At 36.5% G+C, this 25,502-nt stretch overlaps 2 protein-coding genes and 2 pseudogenes across 8 annotated transcripts in view; 3 read left to right on the top strand and 1 right to left on the bottom strand.

The window, feature by feature from the left end:
• Positions 1–25,502, top strand: part of LOC136408051 (cytochrome P450 4d2-like) — a 147,611-nt gene that overhangs the window by 83,697 nt on the left and 38,412 nt on the right. The window lies entirely within an intron of this gene.
• LOC136408512 (multiple PDZ domain protein-like) overlaps positions 1–25,502 on the bottom strand; it is a 58,178-nt gene that overhangs the window by 16,377 nt on the left and 16,299 nt on the right. For 5 of the 7 annotated variants that reach the window (XR_010752093.1, XM_066389510.1, XM_066389512.1 and 2 more), the window contains exons 6-20: positions 23,846–24,053; positions 23,696–23,787; positions 22,717–22,929; positions 22,466–22,666; positions 22,002–22,172; positions 21,780–21,932; positions 21,058–21,288; positions 20,229–20,468; positions 17,950–18,003; positions 15,702–16,654; positions 11,808–11,961; positions 11,341–11,442; positions 10,595–10,720; positions 753–1,067; positions 339–429 (exon numbers count right to left, since the gene is read on the bottom strand). Coding sequence is in view for 6 of the 7 variants with exons in the window: in XM_066389510.1 (XP_066245607.1) it covers positions 339–429; positions 753–1,067; positions 10,595–10,720; positions 11,341–11,442; positions 11,808–11,961; positions 15,702–16,654; positions 17,950–18,003; positions 20,229–20,468; positions 21,058–21,288; positions 21,780–21,932; positions 22,002–22,172; positions 22,466–22,666; positions 22,717–22,929; positions 23,696–23,787; positions 23,846–24,053 (3,304 nt within the window). In the remaining variant the exon portion in view is untranslated. The remainder of the gene's footprint in view (positions 1–338; positions 430–752; positions 1,068–10,594; positions 10,721–11,340; positions 11,443–11,807; positions 11,962–15,701; positions 16,655–17,949; positions 18,004–20,228; positions 20,469–21,057; positions 21,289–21,779; positions 21,933–22,001; positions 22,173–22,465; positions 22,667–22,716; positions 22,930–23,695; positions 23,788–23,845; positions 24,054–25,502) is intronic. The other 2 variants (XM_066389513.1, XM_066389516.1) reach the window with 1 other exon arrangement.
• Positions 7,573–8,157, top strand: LOC136408693 (putative nuclease HARBI1; annotated as a pseudogene).
• On the top strand, positions 12,416–14,087 carry LOC136408692 (rhamnogalacturonate lyase-like; annotated as a pseudogene).

Raw genomic sequence — 25,502 nt, 5'->3', positions numbered from 1 at the left:
GCGGAAGTTCGGCTACTGACGTTCGTTGTTTTCAACTATTAATATTACCGATTGCTCGAGTTTCACAAAAAAGGGCCACTTACGTTAATTTCAAATAAACGCAAATGCAAACGTGTCTGTGATAAACACTGAACAAAGCGGCTAATGCCGTCCATTAGGGGCAGATTTTGTTGCCGAAATTCGATACATTTTAATCCCTTTGCTGGCAAATTTCAGTCAAATTCGGCTTATTGAAATTCGTACCTACTTTATGTCTTTGTATCTGGATTTTCCCAATTTGTTTTCAGTATAGAATATTGGTTGATTTGTAGGAAAATCTAGAGAAAAAAATTACTTACTGTTTGTGTATCCGAACTCGTCCTCCTTCTCATTGTCCGCGGCAATTTCCTCTTTGTTCCGTCTGACATTGGCAGCACTGGCTCTATCGATCTAATTTAAGAGAATATTTAAAAAATGCTTCCAAGTCAATTATTACTTATAAGGCGAGATAACAATAACACATGAGTATTAACAAATCCAAATGTCATTTTTTTAAATAATAATGCATTAATATAATTTTAAATAAACTGCCTTAATGGTGAGGTCAAAGATAGAAAGTGACTCTAGTGAGCGAAATGTAAAGCGATGAGTAATTCTGACAGTAAATTTGACATTTTTTAAACTTGCGCTTCTCTCGCTTTATTTCCGCTTCGCAACGCCCTCATCGGAAGTTTTAATTCCAAATGAAAAAAAAAATATTAAAATAAACCTACTTGCTGTCCTGCCAATGACACCGTTCTGCCCTCCAGCTGGATGGTGTCCACTTCGTCCTCCTCACTTTCCGCAGACTCGTCATCACTGATCAACGCTCCCTCTCGCTCAGTTTCAACACCGTTCTTTTCCTTTTTCTCTTCCCTGTTGTTCTCAGTTTTAACGACTTCCTCCTTCGAAGGAGGAGGAACATTATCGTTGACGTCATGATTAATGGCCAAAGGTTTTTCGTCTGTTAAAGAAGAATGACTTGCGGGTGATGATAGGTGAGTGAAAGATTCTTCGTTGGGAATATTGTTTTGGTCATCGGCGTTTGTCTGAAACGGTGGGAAACGTTGAAATTTAAGTTTAAATTTCTTTGAGAGATGTTGAAAAAACTCTTAAATTTCCAGAACGTTCCAAGTGTCACGAGGAAACTCCTACGTTACAAGGTCCGGGGGCAATCCCGAGAAGTACCCCATGTTACAAAGTAACAAAAGAACTCGCGAGCATGCGCATACATGCGTTGGCAAATTAATTCAGATTGAGAACTCCCTAAACGAATGCAACCTGATGACTACAATGCAAAATTAAGGAAGCTAGTAATTCTATCATTGAATCTGTCATAAAATGTTTTGTGACGTTGAGATTTCTTGCTCGCTTCATTTGTTTGTTTTCGGTCGCAGCGCCCCCGTTAGGAACGATCGTGTACCGATATTGGTAATTAATGAGTTGCAAAAATGCTTTGATTCAATTTTGGATTTTATATAGCGTGGCGCAAAAGCTCCCACACTTTTTTAAAAGTATTTCAACAGCGCCAAAATACTGCGGAAACGAATAAATTCACTTAATTAACAAACAATAACGTTTATTAAATCAATATCAATAACATTAAGAGCAAAAAAAGTGGTGCATATGTATACAAATAAAAATATATATGTATGTACATATACAGTGTGTCAAATTTAAAACGAACCTTCATCGATATTTCGGTGATTATACAAAATATGTATATAAATATATAAGAACATCTCGATTTTATTTTCAAGGGGGGCATTCTTTAAGTCGGTTTTCTATCAAATTGCATCTAGCGGGGATGGAAACAACCACTAAAATCTTAAATGGGAAGGGGGTTAAGTTATATCTTGTTTGGAAGGTCTTTCAATAACCTTTTCAAATGCTCCTTTCTTTTATGGGGAGGTTTTCGAAAAATCGTAAACAAATTCAAACCCAAACAAAGTTCGATATCAATTGGCACCCTGTATCTCAGTTATTATCAACTTTTGGAATAACATAAATTTAGCTATATTGCATTATTTTTATGTCATAAATCCATCGTTGCTCTGTGTCCCATTACTTAAGACTCACCCTGTATAGATCTAATATTTTAATTTTTGTTTCTAAAGAAACAACTTTTCTTTTCACTTGATTTTTTAAAATCTTTTAGCAATCTAAAATCTTGAAAACTTTACGCCAATTATAAAAATTCTACAAAAACTATAAATGTTGAAAACTTATCTTCCAAATATACATATAAAGGCACAATAATATGTATAAGCTTTGCTGCTAAAATGATTCTGCAATAGTATACATGAACCAGATAGTTTTATTGTTGTGAAATACAGATATAAATACTGCGGAAATTTCCCTAAATGTGTACAGGGTCCGCCTTGGGGAGCTGACATAACCCGTATTTGAAAAATTACAAGTTTAATGTATTTTTGTTTCGTAACCTGACATTGTAAAAATATTTTCAACCTAATATGACTTCCAGTTATACCGAAATCTGATCCTTACTTAATTTTTTTAAATGCAACATGGCAGTTCTTTTACCGAAAATGGTTTTTTTGTTGAAAATAAATATAAGTTTTATAATACAACATAATACCGATTCTCAACTGTTTTTAATTTATTTAAATTTTTAAGGCTTTTTCGACACTTGTAGACCTTTACTAAAACTCAATTACATATTTGACATAAATTGATAAAGTAAATTTTAAATTATTAGAAAATTAATGTTTTTTTATAGATAATTGAAGAATTAAAAAAATATATTTGAAACAATTTTAGAAAAAATTATTGAAATTTATAATTTTTAAATTCAAACAAGTAATTTTTTTTTTAAATAGCACCTTACAATTATTTTTGCATCATTCGATTGATGGGAAAAAAATGAACAAATACGATATACATCTTAAATATCAAAAAGGAATATTTTTTGAGTAAATTGAAACAACTCTAAACTACTTTATGCTGTATAGGTAATAAATACATCAGCGCACTTTTACACGATCATGTTGCTTAATGTTTATTTTGATTGGTTGTTCTGTTTTTTTTAAATCCATAGTTGTTCATTGAGTAAAATTATTGATAATTTGTGTTCCTCCTGGCGAAATGGCTCGACTTTGTTTTTCTAATCAAGATTATTTGAACTTAATGCTAATTCACGGAGAACGTCATACAGTCGTAGTGCAAACAGTAAGAACATTTATCGAACGCTATCCAGAGCGTCTCCGCCCATCTGTGGATACAATAAGACGCCTGGTTCAAAATCTGGAACGGTTTGGCATATTCACCAACTTTGCAGTCAAAAAGAAAACTGCTATTGATAACAGGGAAAATGAAGCAACTACTTTAGCGTATTTCCGTGCATATTCTTACAACTCCATACACGTTTTGAAGATTTATTGTAAATTGCAAACATTTATTGATAATTATTGTTAATTAAATCGTTAGAGTAACATAAACTTTTTTTTATTGCGTTTTTGACTAAAATTAAAAGTAAAACAAAACATACACTCAAAATTAACATTATCAACTTGATCGTGCATTGATGATAGTAGTGTAAATAATGATAGTAGATCAAAGTGCATTGATGTAGTACATTGTTTCTATTATTAGTTCAGAGTTTTTATTTATTTACTCAAAAAGTATTAATTTTTGATACTTATGATGTACATCGTGTTTGTTAATTTTTTTCTTACCAATCAAATGGTGCAAAAGTAATTGTAGGGTGCTAGTGAAAAAAATTACTTTTTTTGAATTAAAAAATTTTTAATTTCAATAATTTTTTCAAAAACTTTTTCAAATATTTTGTAAAAATTTTTCAATTGTCTATAAAAAGTGTTAATTTTTCAGTACTTTAAAATTTACTTCATCAATTTGTGTCAAATAATTGAGTTTTAGTAAAGCTCTACAAATGTCGAAAAAGTCGTAAAAATCAAAATAAATCAAAAGCAGTTGAGAATCGGTACTATGTTGTATCATGAAACTTGTGTTTATTTTGAACAAAAAACTCATTTTCACTAAAAAACCGCCATCTTCTGTTTAAAAAAATTAAGTAAGGCTTAGTTTGGGGTGGAACTGGAAGTCATGTCAGGTTAAAAATATTTTTACAATGTCGCGTTTTTCCCCATGACAAAAATACAAACAACTTCAAAAATACATTAAACTCGTAATTTTTCATATATGGATTGTGCCAGCTCCCAAAGGCGGGCTCTTATATTTGACAAACGGGTAATCTCCTGTTGTTGCCATCAGTACAACTTCAGTGCATCTTCAGTGCAGTTGCGCTTTTACACGCTTTTTTGAAACCAGTTAATTTATTAACCGTGGAAAAGCGAAATCGTGTAAAACAAGTGCCGTGTAAATCGCGGAATAAGTATACTATTTCGTAGCAGTAGTTGGACGATTGCTACAAGAATGGTCGGCGGTCCCTCCCGTCTCTTTACGACGTTTTACCGCGTCCGTTCATTTCTTGAAACCAACCGTGCGACTAATGTCGGCCGTCTGTCTTTATTCCCTCCTTGGTAATTCGACTATAGTAGTATGTTCATTTTCGTGAAACATACCGCTAAAACAACTGAAAGCAGGTGCATAACTAGTATACATCATAGACTGAAATTATACGTAGAACTCAATGAAAACATAAAAAATCACCAGACTTGACAATATCAACACTAAAAACTCCTTAGAAAAAAGTACGGGAGCTTTTGTGTCACTCTACACACAAAAACATGCTATTTTCACACAATATCTTCAATTTTGATGGGTAAACAACTTTGCGGGTTTAACACTGCAAGAAGATTCGTGAAATAAACGTTTCTTATTCGCAAATAATGATTTATTTCGGATTACCAACGAAATTGGCACAGAGACCAGGGGGTGATAAATCTCATTGAACAAATAGCCGCCAAATAAATTAAATGGATCCGACCGCGAAAAAACCCAACAGATAAACTTCTAAGAAATCCATTTTTTGCCCCCCTCATTTACGGTAGACACGACTGTATCAGCTTGAAAGAAGCCCTTGCCGAAAGATTTATGAGTTTCATATTCAGCGCTGATAAATTTTTCAAGGAAAAAGGCTCCTTGTTAATGAAAGCCTTAGTGCATGTTGCGAAAGATTTTGGAATGTATTTCCAGACAAAACCGCAACAAAACGAACAACATCCTCGAGATATTCAACATTTCTTTATAATGCAGATATACAGACCCATAAAAAGAAAGAAGCAAACAAACAGGGGAGTAGCGGAGTTATCTCTAATGGATTTCTGATTGGCCAGTTGATATGTGATGGATAATAGGGATTTTGTTGCCACAAATAACGAACGGGGATTACGAAGTTAAACGGGGAACTTTGGGATGATTTCAAGATTTTTTGATCATTATAAGAAACTTTATTTCTACGTGAGAATGAGTTTGCTTTTGATAAAAATATCACTTTAGTTATATTGCGTGACATAAAAAAGAGGACACCCCGTAAAAATGGTTTGATTTAAATCATCTTCGGTACGTAAAAACGATAAGTTTTTAAAATTATATTCTGTGCATTCGTCATCACGAATTTTAAGTAATTTTTTGACTGTAAAAAGTGCAACAGACAAATCAACCCCATGGGACCAGAATATTGTTTATTGGGGTACAGCGCTTCTAGAAGCTGTTCGTTGATTTGTCCAACGTGGTTGGCTCACAAAAGACTGTCATTTAGAGAAATCGACAGTAGATTGAATTCAAATTTAAATACCGTGGCCGGTCGCAAAAAGGAGAGGTTCAGGAAGTGATGGAAGATCTACAGAGCCCTAAGATCGCTACTTTAAGGTCAGTACACATTTGCAACATCATTCTGTCGCGAACCACGACACGTATGTACATCGGTGCGTAACTGAATCGTGGAACTGTAGGGTCATTAAGAACCCCGTACCGTACGGATCTGTATAACCAAACCCCGATCCATAAAGGCATGACTGTAAGTAGTTCAGTGTCAAATTTGCCATAGAATTAGCGGCCGCAGTATACAGGGTGGGGCACTGAGAGCGCCTCGGAGGATTACGTCCTTATTAATGATTTTGATCGAAAATTGTTTTTAGAGCTGTATGTAGGACCTTACAAAATACATTTTAAAAATATTTTCATATATACAGGGTATGTAAAAAAAAGATACACTTCAAACATATGTTTTTTTTAATGGAAAACCTTGTATATTTTATTACATATTTGGAATTATAAGGAGACAATGGTACAAGTTTGTATAACACATATTGGATCTAAAACAAGCGCTTCTCGAGAAATTTTAGAAAATATAAAAATGCAAAAGTGAAGAAAATATTTTTTTTTCTAGGTGAAATGATTTACTTGATTACTATTTTTTACTATTACTTCACTTTACGCGCATTATGCTTATCAAAAAAAAAGAAGTGAAGACAAGGAAGATAGTGAGAGACCCCATTATACACGAACAGAACTAATTATGGTGGTGAAGGCCTGATAGGAGATTTAAAATTTCAAGCCATCAGGGGTTAATTCAAAAATATTACAAGGATGGCACCTACTGATTTCGAACATATAATTAATCTGATTGGACCTAAAATTGGTAAATAGGACACAAGGTTTCGAAAAGCTATCGCTGTACGAGATCGTCTGGCTGTGACACTCCGTTTTTTGGCGACCGGCGACTCTTACAGAAGTCTTAAATACCTATTTAGGATTTGAAAACAAGCCATTAGTAATATTGTTCCAGAAGGGTTTTAATCGGTGCGCTAAAAGGGTGCATAAAGGTAAATAAGTATCTTGCATAACATATTTTTTATTCGTGCAATTAAAAAATGAAAACTAACTCTATACAAAAAAACAAGAAATGACAAAAATCGGGTTTGTTTGCTTATGTCCCAGCTAATTCAGGTATGTCCAGATCGTCCAGTTGAGCTTCATCAGCGGTAGCCGACGAAAAAATATTTAGAGGGCTAGGTGAAGGCGATGGAATACCTATAACGCTTGATGGAGTTTGTGTTAATGAAGAGTGTGGGTAATGTGATTGTGATTGAACATGTTGAGTGTACTGTGAATGGATAAGATATATATGACGTTGCAATTGCTGATGATGATGTGCTGGATAAGTGGAAGTAAAATGGGAACTGGAAATATTGCGTTTATAAAGACCTGCGTTGAATAAAACATCCATAATGCCTGCTCCACAGCGATTTGAGTGTTAGATGTATGTATATTCGTTCATTTTTTCGCAATATATTTTCAGAAATGCGTCGTTCGAAGTTTCCGGCAGGCAGTTAGCTGCGGCAGTTGAAATTAACATCTCGAAAGATATTATCAAGTATTTCCCGTTCTGTATCGTGCTTTTTTTGCTTTTGTGAAGCTTTCAGAGATACAGAGGAAAGCTTAAGAGTAGCAGGATTCTCATTACTTGCTTCCATAATTTGACCAGTCTCTGTTGCGTTCCTAGTTTCGACAGCTGAAATCTTAGATGGTTCCTTTGCCATGTATCCAATCTGTAAAAAAAATCCTTCTGTAGACTTTAGTACGTTTTTTATGGAATAAATCTATTTTCAGATGCCTGAGACACAACAGGAGTGGTTGTTTGTAGCAGAAGAATACAAGAATCTGTGGAATTTGCCTCATTTTCTTGGAGCTGTAGATGACAAACATGTTATTCTACAAGCGCCAATAAACAGCGGCAGTGAATTCTACAATTATAAAGGTATGTTCAGCATTGTTTTATTTGTACTTGTAGACGCAAAGTGCAATTTTTTGTTTGTAAATGTTGACTGCCAAGACCGAATTGCGGATGTTGGAGTATTTAAGGCCTATCAGTTATACAGGAAACTTGAAGAAAACTCTCTAAATCTACCAGCTGCAGGTCTTTTAGAAGGAAGACAAATATTTATTCCATATTTTTTCGTTGGAGATGATGTTTTTCCTTTGAGCGAAAACATAATGAAACCTTTTTCTGGATTATATTCTAAAGGCTCAAAGCAGAGAACTTTTAATTATCAAATATGTTGAACGCGGAGAATTGTAGAGAATGCGTTTAGGATTACGTTTGCCGTTTTTCGTAAACCACTGCTTTTGGAGTCAGAAAAGGCCCAATTAATAGTCACGTCAGTAGGTCTGTTACATAACTCTTTAAGGAGTTAAAATTCTCAAATGTTGTACACGCCATCAGGAACGTTTGATCATAAGGCAGACGGACTTTTAATCCCAGAACACTGGAAAAATATGAATAATCCCGGTGTCGCGTCTCTATTACCTTTAAGACAAATTCCACGTAAATCAAGTAAAACGGTGAATGACATTAGAGAAGAACTCGCTGATTTTTTTCTAAATGATGTCCAAGTCGAATGGGAAAACAGTTAGATTTAATGTTAAATATTTGTAAAATCAAATTAAAAATTAAACATCACTTACTGAGTCTACCCTTTTCCGCGGTTTATCTCTGTCTAAAAGAAATTGGAGGCTCTTAAATGCATACCAACTAGATATATGGACTTCGTCTGCTCCTGTAAATTTATGCTTTTTATCGAAAATTGTGAAAAAATAGGACTTACCTTTTCCTGTTCCCATGCTCTTTTCAATTTTAGTTTTCTCTCTCTTCTAAGCGAGGATAATAGAGCTGATATTTTCGTTTTGCACGCGTTTATGGATCTTTCTAATTGCGCCGCAAAATCTGATCGTGCATCGAATTTTTTATTTTTATTATACTACTGTGGATGTTTCGGATTCGACAGCAGCTCATATTTTCTGTATACTTCTATCAGTTTAATCGTTAGCTCTCCGGACCACTCCATGATTATACGTAGCTCTCTAATAAACGAATTTATGCCCATGACACGCCAATAGGTTCGCAAACCCGTCTATACTTGCTTTAATCTCACAGCGTAACATCTTTTGATGCCGCATCAAAGTACCAATAAGTGATAGAACGCTGATCGGTACGCGGCAACGTTACACGGCACCGTCCACACCGACGCGACATGGTAAAGGACGAAATCGTGTACCGGCTTTAGACTTTTGACGTTAAGCGGCAGGTTCCTCTCGTTTAAAGCGCCGGCAAACCAATGGTTTGCTGAACATGGACCACCTCTTACCGTTTTTCATCTACAAAATCGATTGTAGTTATGCAGAAAACGGGTGCAACGGGACCCGGAATGGGATACTATAGACTTCAGTGATGAATCCAGATTTGGTTTCGGTGTGCATGATGGCCGGGGAAGAGTGAGAAGGTCAAGAAGTGCATCAGACCGTGGGGATAATGGTGTGGGATGCTATAGTTCATGGCAGCAAGTAACCTTTGGTTTTCATCAAAGGCAATGTGATCGCTTAACACTACATCCAAGAACTTTTGGAGCGGCATCGTCTGCCCTATCTCAGAACACTCCTGAATCCAGTTTTTCAACAAGATAATGCATAACGACATGTGGCTCGTGTTACTGTGGATTTCTTCCAACAAAATCAATTTGTCACCTGGGCCACCCCGATCTCCAGACTTGTCACCAGTCGAACATATCTGAGATATTGTGGGTAGAAGGTTACAAAATTTATCTCACCCCTCATAAACCTTAGCGGTGCTCTGTAATGCCATACAGATAGCTTGAAGTGAAATCCCTTAAGAGGACATCGATCATCTCATTGAATCGATGCCTAGACATGTTCAAAAGTGCACAAGACAACACGGAGCCCCGATATATTATATATTAAGTTTTTTTCGGGGTTTAACCATCGAATTTATTGAATTTTTTAGCGATGCACTTATGTTTGTATAAGAAATATGCATACCCTAAATTATTTAAATTAAACCATTTTTACAGAGTGTTCTCTTTTCTATGTCACACAGTATATTGCTTTGGCTATATTTTGCTTCAAAGTGAACATTTTTCAGATTCGATTCGAAGTAAAAATTACTGAGTTTAGATAAGGCATATGAATTCACGAAATACTAGATAAACGAATTCTAGTTATTATTATAATAGGCCCTTTTGGGTGTCAAACTGACACTGATTACCACAGTTTTGATGTATCTGGTACTCAGTTTAAAATCAATGGAAATTTCAAAAAAAATCTTGCTTATTTTTTAATTAGATCACTCTATATGGTACTCATTCTCGGCAATTTTTTTTCTAATTCAGCTCAGTTTTTTTTATTTTTAACAAGTGTTGTAGTCTAAATTGTAGCAAACAAGTTTACATATTTCACATCTCCTTTAAAACCTCTTTAATAATTTTTTATTGTTGCCAATGCATAATCCTCTACTGAATATTTAGGTCGTTTTTTAACATTTCTTGTGCTTGAGTGCGACAGATAATTTGCGTTGTTCTAACGGGCGCACACTGGGAGAGCGACGTATGTAGGGCATAATAAATAACGAGCCTTCAAAGGCGGTTATATAAAGGACCCGCGTGGGCGCACCCATCATTTATCTTACCCTTGACGATGAACCGCTTTATATCTGATTATGTGTAAGTGACAAATAAAAATGTAAAAATTTCCGCGACGACGTGCTAAAATGGTAAACGTGTTGTGGTTCAGAGAAGAAATCGCGGCGGCTTCTTGCATGCAAAAATGGCGTGCAACTCACCCAGGGAATTAGAGATTGAACGAGGAACACGACTGGATTAGGGGCTCCTCTGATGGCTTCTACGGCCTTCTCATGGGTGGCCTCCCGCAAATCAATGCCGCTTACCTCGAGGATCCGGTCTCCCGTCTGTGGAACAAACAAAATAAACCAATTTATGAGGAAAAATCGTTAATACAAAGACCTGTCAATGTAATGATGTATTATAGTGGCTCCACGTGCATAGTAGGCACTTTGATTAGTCACACAGCTAGTCTATTTTCTTTGGCCGCGTTAGCAGATTTTCAATATCATTTAAATTAACTGGTAAACCAAAAAGACATAATGTTTCTTAAGCTATAAATTTCAAATTCAATGTGGCAACGTTGCCCACTCAAAAATGTGCATATATCTGTCAAAATTTGATGTTAGCCTTTAGAAACAAATGCGAAGCGCACCGTTGCCATTTTCCTATTTTAGGTCAAAACAATTTTTAAGAATTCAAATTTAGGGTTTTCTGTTTTATGTGATAACGTTGCTTTTCTGCCAAATTCGGACATATACATTTAAAAACAAACTCTAAGCGCGACATTACCGTTTGGACTTTTCCATTTGATTTGCTGGATGGATCAATGAGATAGCGACACATCTCGTAGGGGCCAAACCTCGACGAGACAAAAGTGGCCAAAAAGAACAGGACAAGAAGAAGACGAAATCACGGGAAAATACAAAATAAAAAAGGAAATGGGGTCTCCTTTGCTAATATCTACCTTAAATTGTCCAATTTTGTCTGCTGCGGTCCCAGGGGTCACATTTTTGACGAATATGCCCAGCAATGCCTTCGGTTGGTTTTCTGAAGGTTGCACATCTACCTTTAAGAAATAATATTAATTTAAAAAGTACTGAGTAGAGAAAAATGTACATTTAGAATTGAGATTTTGACAAGGAGAAATAATAGAAAAATACTTGAAAAACGTAGATATTCCCATCCGAAATAGATCGTTCACTAATTATAATCCCCATTTTAACGCTTTATAGAACCCAAACAATACTCTCACTCCCCACGATTTATTACCTGAATTACGTCACATATGTATGAAATGTCAACAGCAATATCATTAAAAAAGCGTGAAATACACGCACATTTCCCTAATGGCCCAAATAAATTCCGACAAACAATGATTCGATCGACGTTGTGCAAACACACATTGTGCAAACACACCGAATCGAAACTTACCTTTCCCCCCACGATACTGATCCCCAAACTTTTCTCTGGCTCTCTGTATACCTTAACCACCCGCGGGGAGCCCCAATGCTTATGCAACACATTGCCCTGGCTATCCTTCATGATGCCGTGATTGGGTTCGACGTGACGTATGACCGTCATTTCACTAGAAGAGAAAAATGACACACTCAGAAAACAAAATATGCCAAGCCTTACTTAATCACGGCGTCCCCATTGCGAATTCGCTATTGTGGGAAAAAGTCCCATAAAGTGGGGGGCGAACGCGACTCGTGACGGTTTCCGCGCGACACTGAGACAGTGTCGGCTCTAAAATCTTTAATCCCATTAAATCGACAACGAGATTACCGTTAAGTATTCGCTTTTGTCTTCGTTGAAGGTTACGAAGTTTGCATAATAACTTTGTTTTATTGTGAACTCCCTCACATTTAACAAAAGACCCTTCACATTATCTCGTAAAGTGGACAAACAGGATTCATGACGAATAATTAGGCACTTACTCCCATTCAGTGCTAAGAGTTATCTGAGAGTCTCAAACACTTAAGTAGCATGTTATCCAAACCAACATAAAACTGAATTACGGTAGTTGGACAATAACTATAATGAAGTTCCTCGCATCACCATTAACTCTGGTGCCCCTAGTCCTCATCGCGTCCTCAAAGGCTTTCGTCTACTGGCAAGGCGAAGAAGTCATCTTGAGCAACGATCTCTTCAACATCACCTTTCAAGACAACGCCACAACGAAAACCTTTTACAAAAATTGGGCGAATTTGATAGACAACATCCCCTGTACTTTACAGAGGTAGTATCTAGATTGGAACAGTGAGAAAGTCTATTTCAGTCCTAGTAGAGTGGAGGTAGTGAGCATTGCTTCTGAGGAATCCCTCATGGTTTCATTCAATTCACATTCAAGAAACCTCGGAGGGACTGCTTTATATCGAATTCCATTGGGGTAAGTTCTGAAGGGATAATAATATTACATTAACCTCCTGGAAATAACCGCAGTGATGCTCTATGATGTGACTTTATCAGTACATCAATCTGACCAATGCTTCAATAAATCTGGCAAAGTTCCGGACGGTTCATAGGTTCAATCACAACTTGATGCCGAAATTGAGCAATATGGTGCAAAGTGGAGACATTGTCCCTAACGTTGTGGATAAACCCACTATCCAGGACACCACCTGGCAACTTGCCGATGGGAGCTATTGGAGCAAATACGATTTTCACGGATATATTCGCGAAATTCCATGGATTAGTGTTTACGGGGGTAGGGAAACTCTAAAAATTCATATGGAAATGAAAGAAAATCAACCATCCTGCTCCTACGTGGTTTTGGTAGATGGATAGTAACCACAAGCACGGAATATCACTCCGCAGGACCTCTAAAGCAAGAACTACTGGCGCATCATGACTCCTTAATGTTGAATTACTTCCACAGTGGCTACTTCGGAACTCCATACCTGGACGCCCCTACAGGATGGTCAAAGTTCTATGGACCAGTGTTGACCTACTTTAATACAGGCTCAGACGAAGAACTCTTAGACGATATCTCTTCGCAGGCGCAAATGGAGCAAGCCCAAAGGTCCTATCAATAAATTTCTAAATTGTTAACAAAAACTTTTACGCCTAATGCAATTTTCTTTAAATGGGTGGATGAAGACAACTACCTCCTGCAACATAGGACTGAATCGGGAACCATAACGGACCAGATCAAAGTTATGATAGCGGTCTACGATTCCCTGGAAGAGGAGTTTAATTTACAAACTTTGAGGTACTAGTACCGGGCTGACGAAAGTGGCAACTTTACCATTAGAAATATCCGGCCTGTGGCGTACCAAATGGTGGCGTACCCGGTTACGGGACAAAAGAGCAAGAATTTGGCTAGGAAGAACGTAACAGTTAAAGAGAAAGGTAAGAATAGTATATGTAGTATGAGAATATTGTGGAAAGTTACTAGAAAATTACTTTACACATCTCAAAACATTGAAACAAATCCTGAAAAGAGCGAAAGATAGAGTTGAAGATACTCTATAATCTACCTCGCTCCTCCGGGTGGTACTTGATGGTACCATGACTAAAAAAATCCAATAATTCTTTTCACATGACTCTTTTTATAGACTCCTAATTGACATTGATAATTTTTCTTCAGAAATTCACCACATCGGCATGTTGGACCTGCAGGAAGCCAAAAACATTATCTGGTCTTTGGGAGAAACCGATCGCAGATCCAGTGAGTACCACTATAGCGACGAGCTGCGCAGCTTCTACTAGCATCTTTTACCCCTCGCCAACATCTCACTTTCCAAATAGGTGAGTAAAAATTAGTACTATGCCAAATCAAAATACCGGGCGTCGCGAAAGTCGCGTACGAGAACAAATTCGACGCCCAAAACAAGGGGCTGAAGGTGGCTTTCGCGGCTGCCAGCAACTCGACCTCGATCACACTTTATGTTAACGACTATAGTGGCTCATTACACCTACCATAATGACTATATCATATATAGGTATGCCTTACAAAGTGGTAGGTTTCACCCTAAAAAGTGTAGATACTCGTCGACGCTGTTGTGAATAGGGTGAACGAGGAGGCCTTTATTCTTGAGAGAGGAAATAATCATGTATGATGCTGTTAGTTTGGGAAGAGATTAGAGTTTTTTTTTAATTTTATTTATGTGCATTTTAGTGCGTCAATCATAATCAGCGCCACTTAAAAACCCTGAAGTGCAAAAGGAGCACTTGACTGCATATTCTAATTAAATCTTTACTATACAGTTAAAATTTTGCCAGTATGCGTAAGAGCACTTGAAAAAAACGAACAACACTTGAAGAAACAAATTCCACGGTAGTTTTTCCTTATATTACGATGGCAGTGAAACTGTTCCAGTTTCTAAAACACATTAAATGGAGTGAAACTGAATCCTTACAAACCGGAGTGGCAAGCTAATCCCATTAGTTGCTTCTATTTAGGACGAAATAATGAGATCACTTAAAAAGTTCCAGCGAATGTCTGCCGCAAAATATGCGGTCACGGAAACCAATTAGGGCGGTTTCCAGTCCATCGGGATCGAGTCGCTTTTTGTCGAGGGGAAAATGGGACAAAGGCACTGTTTTTTCACGTTTAATACTTGAATTCAGATTAATATAACATGTAATTATCGATCAATCCCTATGTACATTTTTCGATTGTTCCTTCTATAGTGATGCGTTGCTTGTGACTGATATGCTCGGTGACAAATAAATAAAAAAAGGAAGGAGATTGCCATTTTCATAAATACGGCAACGACCTTGTATATTAATGTAAATTCGGTTGGAAAGGGAGATAAACACTAAGATTTTTTGTAGAAGAGTATAAAGGATGATTCAAATGTACTTTGATCAACTTCGAGAGACAAAGGCTGAGATTATTTTAAGGCAGAAAGTTATGATAAACGGCTGTATTTGACAGCACCGCTACGAAGATATTGATTGATCAAGTTTTATCGGTACCTACGTCGCAATTAGTAAAAAAATATATCTTTTAATTATTCGTTTAATTTCATTTCAAATACAAAAAATAGGAGAGAAAAAACAAAAATGAAAAAAGAGGAAACAATAAAAATGATAAATACGAAAAAAAAGAAAATGATGGAATGAGAAAAAAGGTAATAATTGGAAAGGAACTTTGTTTTTAGCTAATGATGGTGTAGAATTCTAATATGGCATCCATAAGAAACAAAATTACTGTCGGTATCCAAAATCTAGAGGACTCGGAACACAACGTTTCCTATTAATTTTTAAAGTGTCAAATAATTTCATCAATTTATTCCGAATAATTCGAACCTTGATCCAAGCGTAATTTGTATAAGAATAACGTATTTTCTTGCACTCAACTCTTGAACGAATACTCACCCCTCAATGTTGGTATAACCTGTAACAAATGCCGACTTCCTGCGACCTCCCTCAGGTCCAGGGTCATACGTCAAGGTAACGAAAGATCGGTTCATAACATCAGGGGCAGACCTACTTTTAAAAGGCAATAGGATCTCATTGAATATCTGAGAGTCCGACATTTCGCTGTCGATTTTCTCGTAGACAGCAACGTTCTTGTATGCATCCAAGCAGTTCTCGTAGTCGTTGTAGTACTCCCGTAGCTTATAGGTCAATTTTCTGGCTACAGGAGTGTCGGGGCTTTCTAGAACATTGGGCTCGCTCATGCTTTTACACACAGTTTCTCTTGTGGGTGTTGAGGGATATTGGACTAGGAAAAATTCATCTCCTTCACAATAGTCCGGATCGAGCTTGGATTCAAGGCAAATGTGTTTAGAATCTGGAAAGGATTCCGTGGCCAGGCACGGTTCCGAGGAGCATTGGTTCTTGGCACTCGGTTTTGGAAAGGTTACACTTAAATCTACCTTGGAGTTCGTTGGTGTTATATCATCTAATGCTTCAGAAACCACAACCCGCTCGATTTTTGTAGTTTCATCAGACAAAGACCCTTCAATACACGTGTCATAATCGTCCCTCTCCGAGGATAAAGTGTTATGTAGAGTCTGAGTAAAGCTCAAGTCTTTCACAACTCCCCGCACGTTGTTTCTCGCACCAGGGTCCAAACAGTTCTCATTGGTGCTTTTGAAACTAATATCGACGTCACTGTCACCGATACTATCCCTGTTAACGTCCAAGTGATTGATAATGTGATTTGGACGATTTTTCTGGCCGAAATCTTCCACTTGGGAGGTGGGTGGTGAATGGTTGAAGGGGCGATCGTCATCGCAGTAGATCGGGCCTGAAACAAGGTCCTCCTGGAACTCTTCGATACACTCTTGGAAGTCTTCCAGGCAAGTGTGGTCGTCTTCGGTCTCCTGCAAGCAACGAGAAGGGATGAAATGAGGTAGAGGAGAAATGTGGTTGCATCAGATTCAGATCATTTTGGTCGCTAAAAATATTAATTGATGGGTAAACTACAGAAGTGTTTAATTTGTAAGAATTAAATACTTCTGTGTGTTGCATTTGTAAGAATTTACCACCAAGTTTTAAAATTATGTATTAATGATTACCTAACATCATTCCTAATTCATCTTTGATTTTCAGATTTACGTATATGAAAAAATTTAGCATTTACTTAAATTTAAACTATTTATATACAATTTTTGGATAAAAACCACTTAAAATTACTAATAATCAATTGAATAATATAAATGGCCAAATTTACATGTATTTGATGATTTAGGTGAATTTTAATGTTTTATTCCGATATTATTTGTGCCCTCACTAGCTCCACCTGACGGTTATGCATTTTATTATCATTTAACAAGGGCTCAGACAATCGGCACTATTTTTTGAAGGGAACAGAAGGTCTGCACTACTAAATTTTTTATCTAGAATTACCACTTAATTTATGTAAATAATGTACAAGGTGGCTCAAATTGGACACTTTTAAAGGGAAAAATCCTATTTCTAGCAGAACATAAGATTGATGATTGATTTGATGTCTGAAGCCGAAAATTTTATAATTCAATGACTCTTTTTTAGTTGATTCCGGTAAAATAAGATTTCAATAAGAAATTCACTTCTACTTGTTTCTAAAGGAATAAAAAATTTGTTGCTTGTTTATAGCTACCCAACACTTAAAAGATAAAGGAAAATATCTGAAATTTATGTAAAATTCTTGATCAAAACTAAACTATAGATTAAAAACCAATCAAATAAATTGTTCAACTACAATGCACTCGTCATAGACATGCAATTCAGGTCTCAACTATCAAACTCTCCCTCGTGAATTCTGACTGCTGACATACCGGTTGTTATGAAGAAAATAACACACTTTTTATTCCCATTAAGCACATATATTTGAACAATGGCACATTCATGGAACAATATCCTTTCAATTAACATTAAAAAAGCTTATACAATGTATATTCCTGATATGTATAAATAACAACTTCAATTAATTAAGTAGAGAACACGCACAACAACTTGAAAAGGTGCCTTTCTAATTCAGCAGCCACTTCTCGACGGCTAGGTCTGAAACAAGACATAATGTATTACTTTTACAAAGAGCAATGCGTGCATTACATGCAGTAATTTTGGAGCATATAGAACGAACTAAAAAAAGGTGATTTTGAGGTTGCCATGCAAAAAATGACAGACAACTTACCAGGATCAAGTATCCGATCTCGTCGGACCATCGATGCAAGATTTTCCGCAGAAACTGGAATAAATAAGTTCCCGTCAGATGTCGTTTACTCTTTGGCGCTGAACATCATACACTTAAAATGAACGCGATCGGTTTTTTTTGAGGTGATAAATCACATATTGAAAAGGCCTAAAATGGAAATTATTTTCATTCATTTATCCATTAATTATATGTATGTGTGTGTTAACCAGCAGCGCAGAGATTTATAGAAGATTGGAGTTATAGATTTACGGTAACTTGGAGATAAATAAAGAACCACATTGTCAGATAAACTCGATTGTTAACCAATCTCTCTTCTGTCCATAGTTCAGCCAATAAGTGCGTGGCAAATAAGTATCATTTCACACACTGAAATTATGCAATCCAATTCATTTAATTACATATTTATTACTTATTGTATAAAAGGTTTTTATGCATGATTTGCAACAAAAACAGGCCCTAAAAATGTTTTAACTCTACGTTAAAAACATAAGGAAAGTATGTACACACAAAATAAATTTCGCAATTAAACTTTTTACAAATGGTTTCCCTCAACAGGTTCCCTAAAAAATCCTCAAAGCAATTTTTATTTTTGACATAGTTCGTTATTCTCCATATATCAAAGAATTGATTTTTCTTTATTATTTTAAATTCATCTCATGTAAAATGCAATGCGAATACTTATTTCTATTTGCGATATCTCAAACAAATATTTTTAGTTATACACTGTGGCCAAAAAGCACCCGATAACGTCACTCTGTATACACATTTTTGTTGGAATATTGTACAATTATTTATTATCTTCTTAATATACAGGGTGAGTCGTAACGGAATCGACAGAGAGCATGTTCATGTAGGGGATCCCAAAATATGACATTTTGTTCAATTTTTTTTTTTATGGTTGATAGTTGAGGAGATATTGACCTCCGAAATTGATTGATAAATTTCTAAAAAACGACATATTTAGATAATCTGTCACCATAACACAACTAAATTCGAAACACGTTTTATTCTTATCAATATCTTTATTTGATTGACATGTGAAAGAGATAGATGCTCAATGAGGGTTGGATTAAGGGTAAGGTAAGGTCTAAAAGAGTTGAGATTTTTTTGTCTATAAAACAATTAACAAAGAAAAATATCAATTAATAGCAAATTTAATTTTAAAACTTTTATTCCTGTTCAAAATTTATCGAAAACCTTATCATTTTTGATAAAACCGCAGTTTTGTGACATAGAACCAAACCAACAAAAAGAGATTACCCGTCAAATGTAATATAATATAATATAATGATGTAATGCCATATTTAAGATAACTGTTACTTGCATGACTTTGGCAAATTACAAATAGCTTACCAGTGAAAAACCGCATTGTTTTTGATTGGTAGTCTCTTTAAATCCTTTTAAATTTGGCTTGGTTCTATCCCACAAAACTACGATTTTATCAAAAATTATAGTTTTCGACAAATTTTGAAGGGTAATAAAAGTTTTAGAATTAAATTTGCTATTAAATGGTATTATCTGTTTGTTAATTACTTAACAGGTAAAAAAGTCTCAACTGTATTAGTCTTTGCCTTATCCCTTATTCAACCCTTAATAAGCATCTATGGAATTTATATTTCTATCAATTAAAAATGTTGATAAGAATAAAACATATTGCAAATTTAGTTGCGTTGTGATGACGGATTATTGAAATATGCCGTTCTTTAGAAATTTACCAACCAATTTCGAAGGTCAATATCTCCTCAACTATCAACCGTAGAGACAAAAATTCAATAAATCGTCATATTTTGAGGTCCCCTACACACACCTGGTCTGTGTTGGTTTCGTGATGACTCCCCTTGTATTATTTTCTTCGCTTTTGTTAAAATTTTTGACATATCGTGTAGTAATCAACTTGACACTCTATGTAGGTCACTATTTTGTGCGAATAGTATAAAATTCCGCGCAGCCGACACATTGCAGCACTAGTAGATCGCTATTTTGCCTAACTAGTACTTTTCCAAACAGCCTTTTTTATTTTTGAAATTGTTACTAAAAGCTAATGGTTACATAGAATCAAAATCACGGAAGAAAAGGCCACCACCGTCATCAATTCGACGACGTCAACGATATCTATCCCTCTCAGGCCCCATCCTGCAAAAACATGCCAAAGAGAGAATATCGTAAAGGCATGTTCAAACGTACAACTTTGTGACCTGTTCTTGATTGATCTCAGATTTACATTATTGTATATTTCCTCTCTTATAAAAAATGCTTACCTGACTGGCGTAAGAAACAGCATCGCCTCCATTCAAGGGTTTCGCCACTGAAATCCGCACTACCCCTTTAGGGGCCCCCTTCAGGACTTGAACTGCAACGTCCAAATAAGCCCTGGCGACGTCCACGTCGTTCACTGCCAACAACCGATCCCCGGGTTTCAATTTACCGTCGGCTTGGGCTACTCCTCCCGGCACCAAGGAACGGATTACTATCACAGTTTCTTGAGGATTCAACGGGTCCTAAAAGGAATATGACATTAATCCATTCACGCAATGACTTAGAAGGAGGAGACATAGCATTGCTTTATTACAGTTTCGTTCCACCTTTTTGGCAGAGATACTAATCCATGGCGACGAAATTGGAAGGAGTGACTTTACCATGATCTTGTATGTCTAATACACGCCGGCGCGTAATGCATATCTAGTGAAAAAATTATGTCATATGGACTTTAATAATATATGGCGGTATTCCCTCGAAAAAAATGGATAAATTTTAATAGAATGCCAGCAATTTTTTGCTACGTCCAGTTCCTCTAAGTAGTTGATCCCACCCAAGTTTAGTAATGTAGGTATTATTCTCCAATTAGCTAAAAATATTAATTCCTCAATTTGATTTTCAAATTTGTTTCACGTAAATTTATAAAACTGGCCATAACCAGGTAACAGAATCAGTTTAAGGTATGTAAAAATAATGGATAACAATTACGAAACTGAAAATATTTTTATACATTTTGTGAGTCGCTGCGTATTTCCGAGTTTATTCATACAATTAATATTATGATTTTTCCAGTTAGGACCCTGGTTTGAGTATAATTCAGCTAAAACTTACCTGGTAATCCAAAATTGAAAACCCCAGTCCGTGGTCTCCCTTATGCAGTTCTACCACTGTGGGTTCCTCGCACCACATAGGTAACCCAGCAATCAGTTCCAAGGACCTAGATTTGCCTGCTGAAAGTCCCTCACTGCCCACACTAGATGCGATGGATGTCTCCGATTTAGCTTTGACTAAATTGGACTGCTCAGCGGGGATCAAGGTTTGAAAGCTGCCAGCTAAGATTTTCTGCGTTGACAAATTATCACTTTAAGACACGAGTTCAAGTTTTGGAAATTTTGAAGAAATCCGCAATGATTTGAATCAACATAATGCGGTATAAGCAGTAAAGTGTAGAACCTAGAATCAAACTGCATAGAAAAATATTATCTAAAACCGACTTTCACCAATTTGTGTCAAATTTTAGTGCTAGTCCAGAGAATATGGTGAAGGAACCGATACTTAAAACAATTTGAAATTATAATTTTGTGAGTTAAAGTATGATATTAACTTGTCACAAAAGTATGAAATCAAAAAAGAGAATTGTAATTTGCAATTTGGTGGATCACAAATTTTAGCATAATTCATTTATTGGTCTTTGTAGAGCTTCATTGCTAATCCTGATAATATGCTGAAATGCTGCAAATGTGATACATTTGAAGTATCTGAACCAAATTTTTACACTGACGTTCCAGGTCAACCATAATATATGTTTTTTAGTTTGACAAATAAAAACTCACTCTGGCCTGAAACGCATCTGGACATTGAGATGTATCGATTATTCTAATAGGAACAGGATATCGGGCGCAGACTAGACATACATTCATTGGCAGTTGTTTAAGAATGGAAACCACCTCGAGGTGATTCAGTCCTAGAAGCTGAAGACCGTTTGCCTAGAAAAAAAATTAATAGTTTTATAAGGAAATCTTTATAAGAAGACTGAAATAAAAATTAAAACTCACTTCTAATAATTCATCTCCAGGTTGCAAAAGTCCATTCAGGCCTACAGGCCCATCTGGAAGAACGTTACGAATGTAATGGTGCGGTCGCAACTCCACTCCGTTTTCCACATCCACAGTGCCTTCCAGACTGATGCCCAGACCCTTATTTTCCGTCTTGCTCATTTGTGCTATCTGGAAATTAACTATCATTGGTAATGGCAAGAACAAAAACTTCCAATCTCACGGTCTCAAATTTTGGACTCACAACTAACGCCCATTAATCTCACAACTTGTGGAACTTTTTAATTACGAAATTGGACCGATTCGAACCTCCCTGGATGAACTCGTTCAGTCCTAAATACTCTCATAACGTACTCGTCGAAGCCAAAGTTTCGATCGCACCGAAAGATATAAGGTGTAAAATTGGGTAATTTCGCCACGGCAACTTTAGAGAATTGAGTGATTTATCGCGCTCTTTTACTCACCAAAATTTGAGCCTCCTTATCGACTTTATCGGCCCATTTGTCGCGGATCGACTCGCGACTGCTCTGGCTGAAATGCACCGATTTGCCGCCGTCGATTACGATCTCTTTTTCTTCGTCCGCGGGACTACCGGAATCGAAGAGGATTGTTGAGTCAAAATCTACACTTGTCCGCGATTCTCCCTCGGGTTCAATAGCCATATGCTAAAAGTCATTGTAGAAACGTATTATATTTTAAACCGAGGAAAACTTACCACCAAACTGAAGGGTATTTTTGGTAGTGAGGAAACGGTGGGGGATGGTGGTGAAGGTGGGCGCAGCTCATTTGCTTTGATTGCTTGCTGCAGCTGCTCATATTTGGGCCCTCTGAGGTACCTCTCAAATTTAATTCGCACACTAGGGCCTGCATTTTTTAAGAATTCAACGGCTTGATGGTTGGTGTAGCCTATTACCGACGTCCCATTCACCTATATATAATTTAAAAAGGCTGGAAAATACTAAAAACAATCCCTTATTTTTAATTAATAGGCGAAAATGGCACTAACGCGATAGTCCCTTGTCAAGCTGCTATGTTCTTGACATACGTTTTTTATTTAATAGTTGCGTTACGCATCAAGTAGTCAGAGAGTTGGCTACGTTGCCAGATATTTACAAAAACCGCATGTTGGGGGACAAATACCCTTTAAAATTAATTGATTATGTAATTCATAAACTAAATCAATGGTTTTTTTGTTGAAGGCCAAAAATTCAAATTCTGGAAGTTAAAATGGCGTCCAGAAACATCTACAATTTTCTTTTACAAAAAAACATAAAACGAATTATGAATGCAATTTCAAAAGTAAAATGCATAGCTGCCAAATAAAATGATAGAATTAAAAATATTGGCCCCCAACTGACATACAAAGTATTAAAGTACATCACTGACTGGATGAATGCGCGTTAAAGACGAGACAGTAAGTGTTTGCTGACCTGGCAGTCAGCCAGTCGGCCGTTGAAGATAAAACCCAGGCATTGACATGAAATATTTTCGAATCCTGAACTTTTGAAGACGATTTACAACCGTCCAAGAAAGTTTTTACGAATGTTGAGCAGTTGAACAGAAAATCGCTTAGTAAATTCAATGTTTAAAAAAAATCAATAAGAAATTTTTTAACTTGAAATTGGAAAATTCTTTCGACGCAAAAAAGGGGTTGACATCCTTCATCGAACAATATTCCTACTGAAATCACTCACCTCTATAATCCGATCGTTGACTTTGATAATTCTACTGGAATCGGCTGCACTCCCCTTGCTGATGCTCTTCACAAATATTCCTGAAATCTCCTCTACCAGAGAAAGAACACTTTAACTAATCCAATATTAGATGTTTGAAGACAAATTTACCTTTTTCGCAAACGTACCCGGCCACAGTAATCCCCAAGCCCAGATCGTCCTTTTTCAGTTCGATCGAAAAAGTTTCGGTTTCCGGGAGACTTTGGTCGTTCTCGGGGGTGGGTGGCGTGAGGGGCGGCGGCGGCGGACATATTTTGGGTATCGGAATCTTGCCGATAGGAAGAGGGTTCCTAACGACGTCCACGATGTCTGATATTGGCTGAAAGTTATTGAATTTCTGAGCTATCCAAATGGCTTATCCTATTAAAGCCTAATCTCTTCTGCCATTGAAACACTGACAATTCCAGATATTCGCCTTCCGAATTCCGGCTGATTCGTTTTGGGATTGGATAGGGATTTGGCTCGAACCTTACTTCTTAAGCCTTTATCTCGAGGAAATCAGGGGAAATGGATTCTTTTTCCTTCAACGTCGTGCAGAGCACACATCGATTTAATCTCAAAATGTTAATAAACAGAGAACGGAGGCCGATTCTGGCGCACTAAACTTCAGGAAACTTCCAGTTTAAATAAATAGATAGTGTTTAATTAAGCGCTGCAGTTTAAGCGCTACGGAACGAGTTTGTTGAGTTTGATTTGGGGCTTTTGGGGGCTCGTTTCAACCCCCACCAGCGGAGTAATATTAAACTGGAGCTTTACTTCTACTTTATGCATACATTAACACGTCCATTTGAGACTATTGAAATGATGATGAGACAATTCGAGCACTAAAGAAGAATAAATCTACATTGCTACTATTCAATTAATCTATAAGTATCCAAATCGGGCAAATACTTGTAGGCGTAATTTGTATATGTATATTGTCTATAAAAAAATGTCCCACTATCATAGAGTGAAATATCTAGCCTTGCTCAATACAAATTGCATTGAGCAAGGCATTTTCTTTGCTCCAAAACCGATGACGTAGTTGGCCAGAATTTCAAGATATTATAGAAAAATGTGAGTGACAAAAAATAGCATTCTAATTACTCTTAAATCAAAGGCGAAGCAAACGAGAATTTCAAGTGAGCATAGAAAAATTGTTGAAATAAATCATAAACGATTATCCAGTGATTTTATACAAAAATTATTTATTTTTTATTTTATACGAAAAGAGAAATTTTCCGCCACTGCTGATGGTATGGGATATTGGCGTCCTGGCCGTATTAAATCGGATGATACCTGGCGTATTGATTATTATAAAAAAAGAAAAATAAGACTTCTGAAACTCAAAAACAAAACAAAGAAAATTATGCTATTCTGATTAAAATACTCTTCTTCTAAATCTGCTCATAACTAGCCCATCAGTCCCCAATCGAACTCCAAATGAACATCAACGTAACGGCAGGGATCCGAGGTAATATTAATAACCGAGCTCCAAAGGGGGCCCATCTAATACAATTTACGTGCATTAGATATGAATGGGCCCGTTTCGTAATTTGGGCGCGCGTAGGTAATAGCTATTACGCCTCCGTTGTATCTTCAGAATGCAATATTAACCTGAGCTTGTAAATCTCGGATAATTTATTGTCTTTGAGGCGACCGTGAAATCAAACGGAAATGATGAATGATAATTACGATGTTTGGTTGGGCGTAAATGACCTTATCCTTAAACGATCAATGTCTATTTTAACTAATAGCAGTAGACTTGAGTGGATCATTTTGATTCGTA

Source organism: Euwallacea similis, chromosome 4 (genome assembly GCF_039881205.1).
Source record: "Euwallacea similis isolate ESF13 chromosome 4, ESF131.1, whole genome shotgun sequence".
Lineage (NCBI taxonomy): Eukaryota > Metazoa > Arthropoda > Insecta > Coleoptera > Curculionidae > Euwallacea > Euwallacea similis.
The sequence above is the reverse complement of the archived record's forward strand: the minus strand, read 5'-3'. Positions and strand labels throughout refer to the sequence as shown.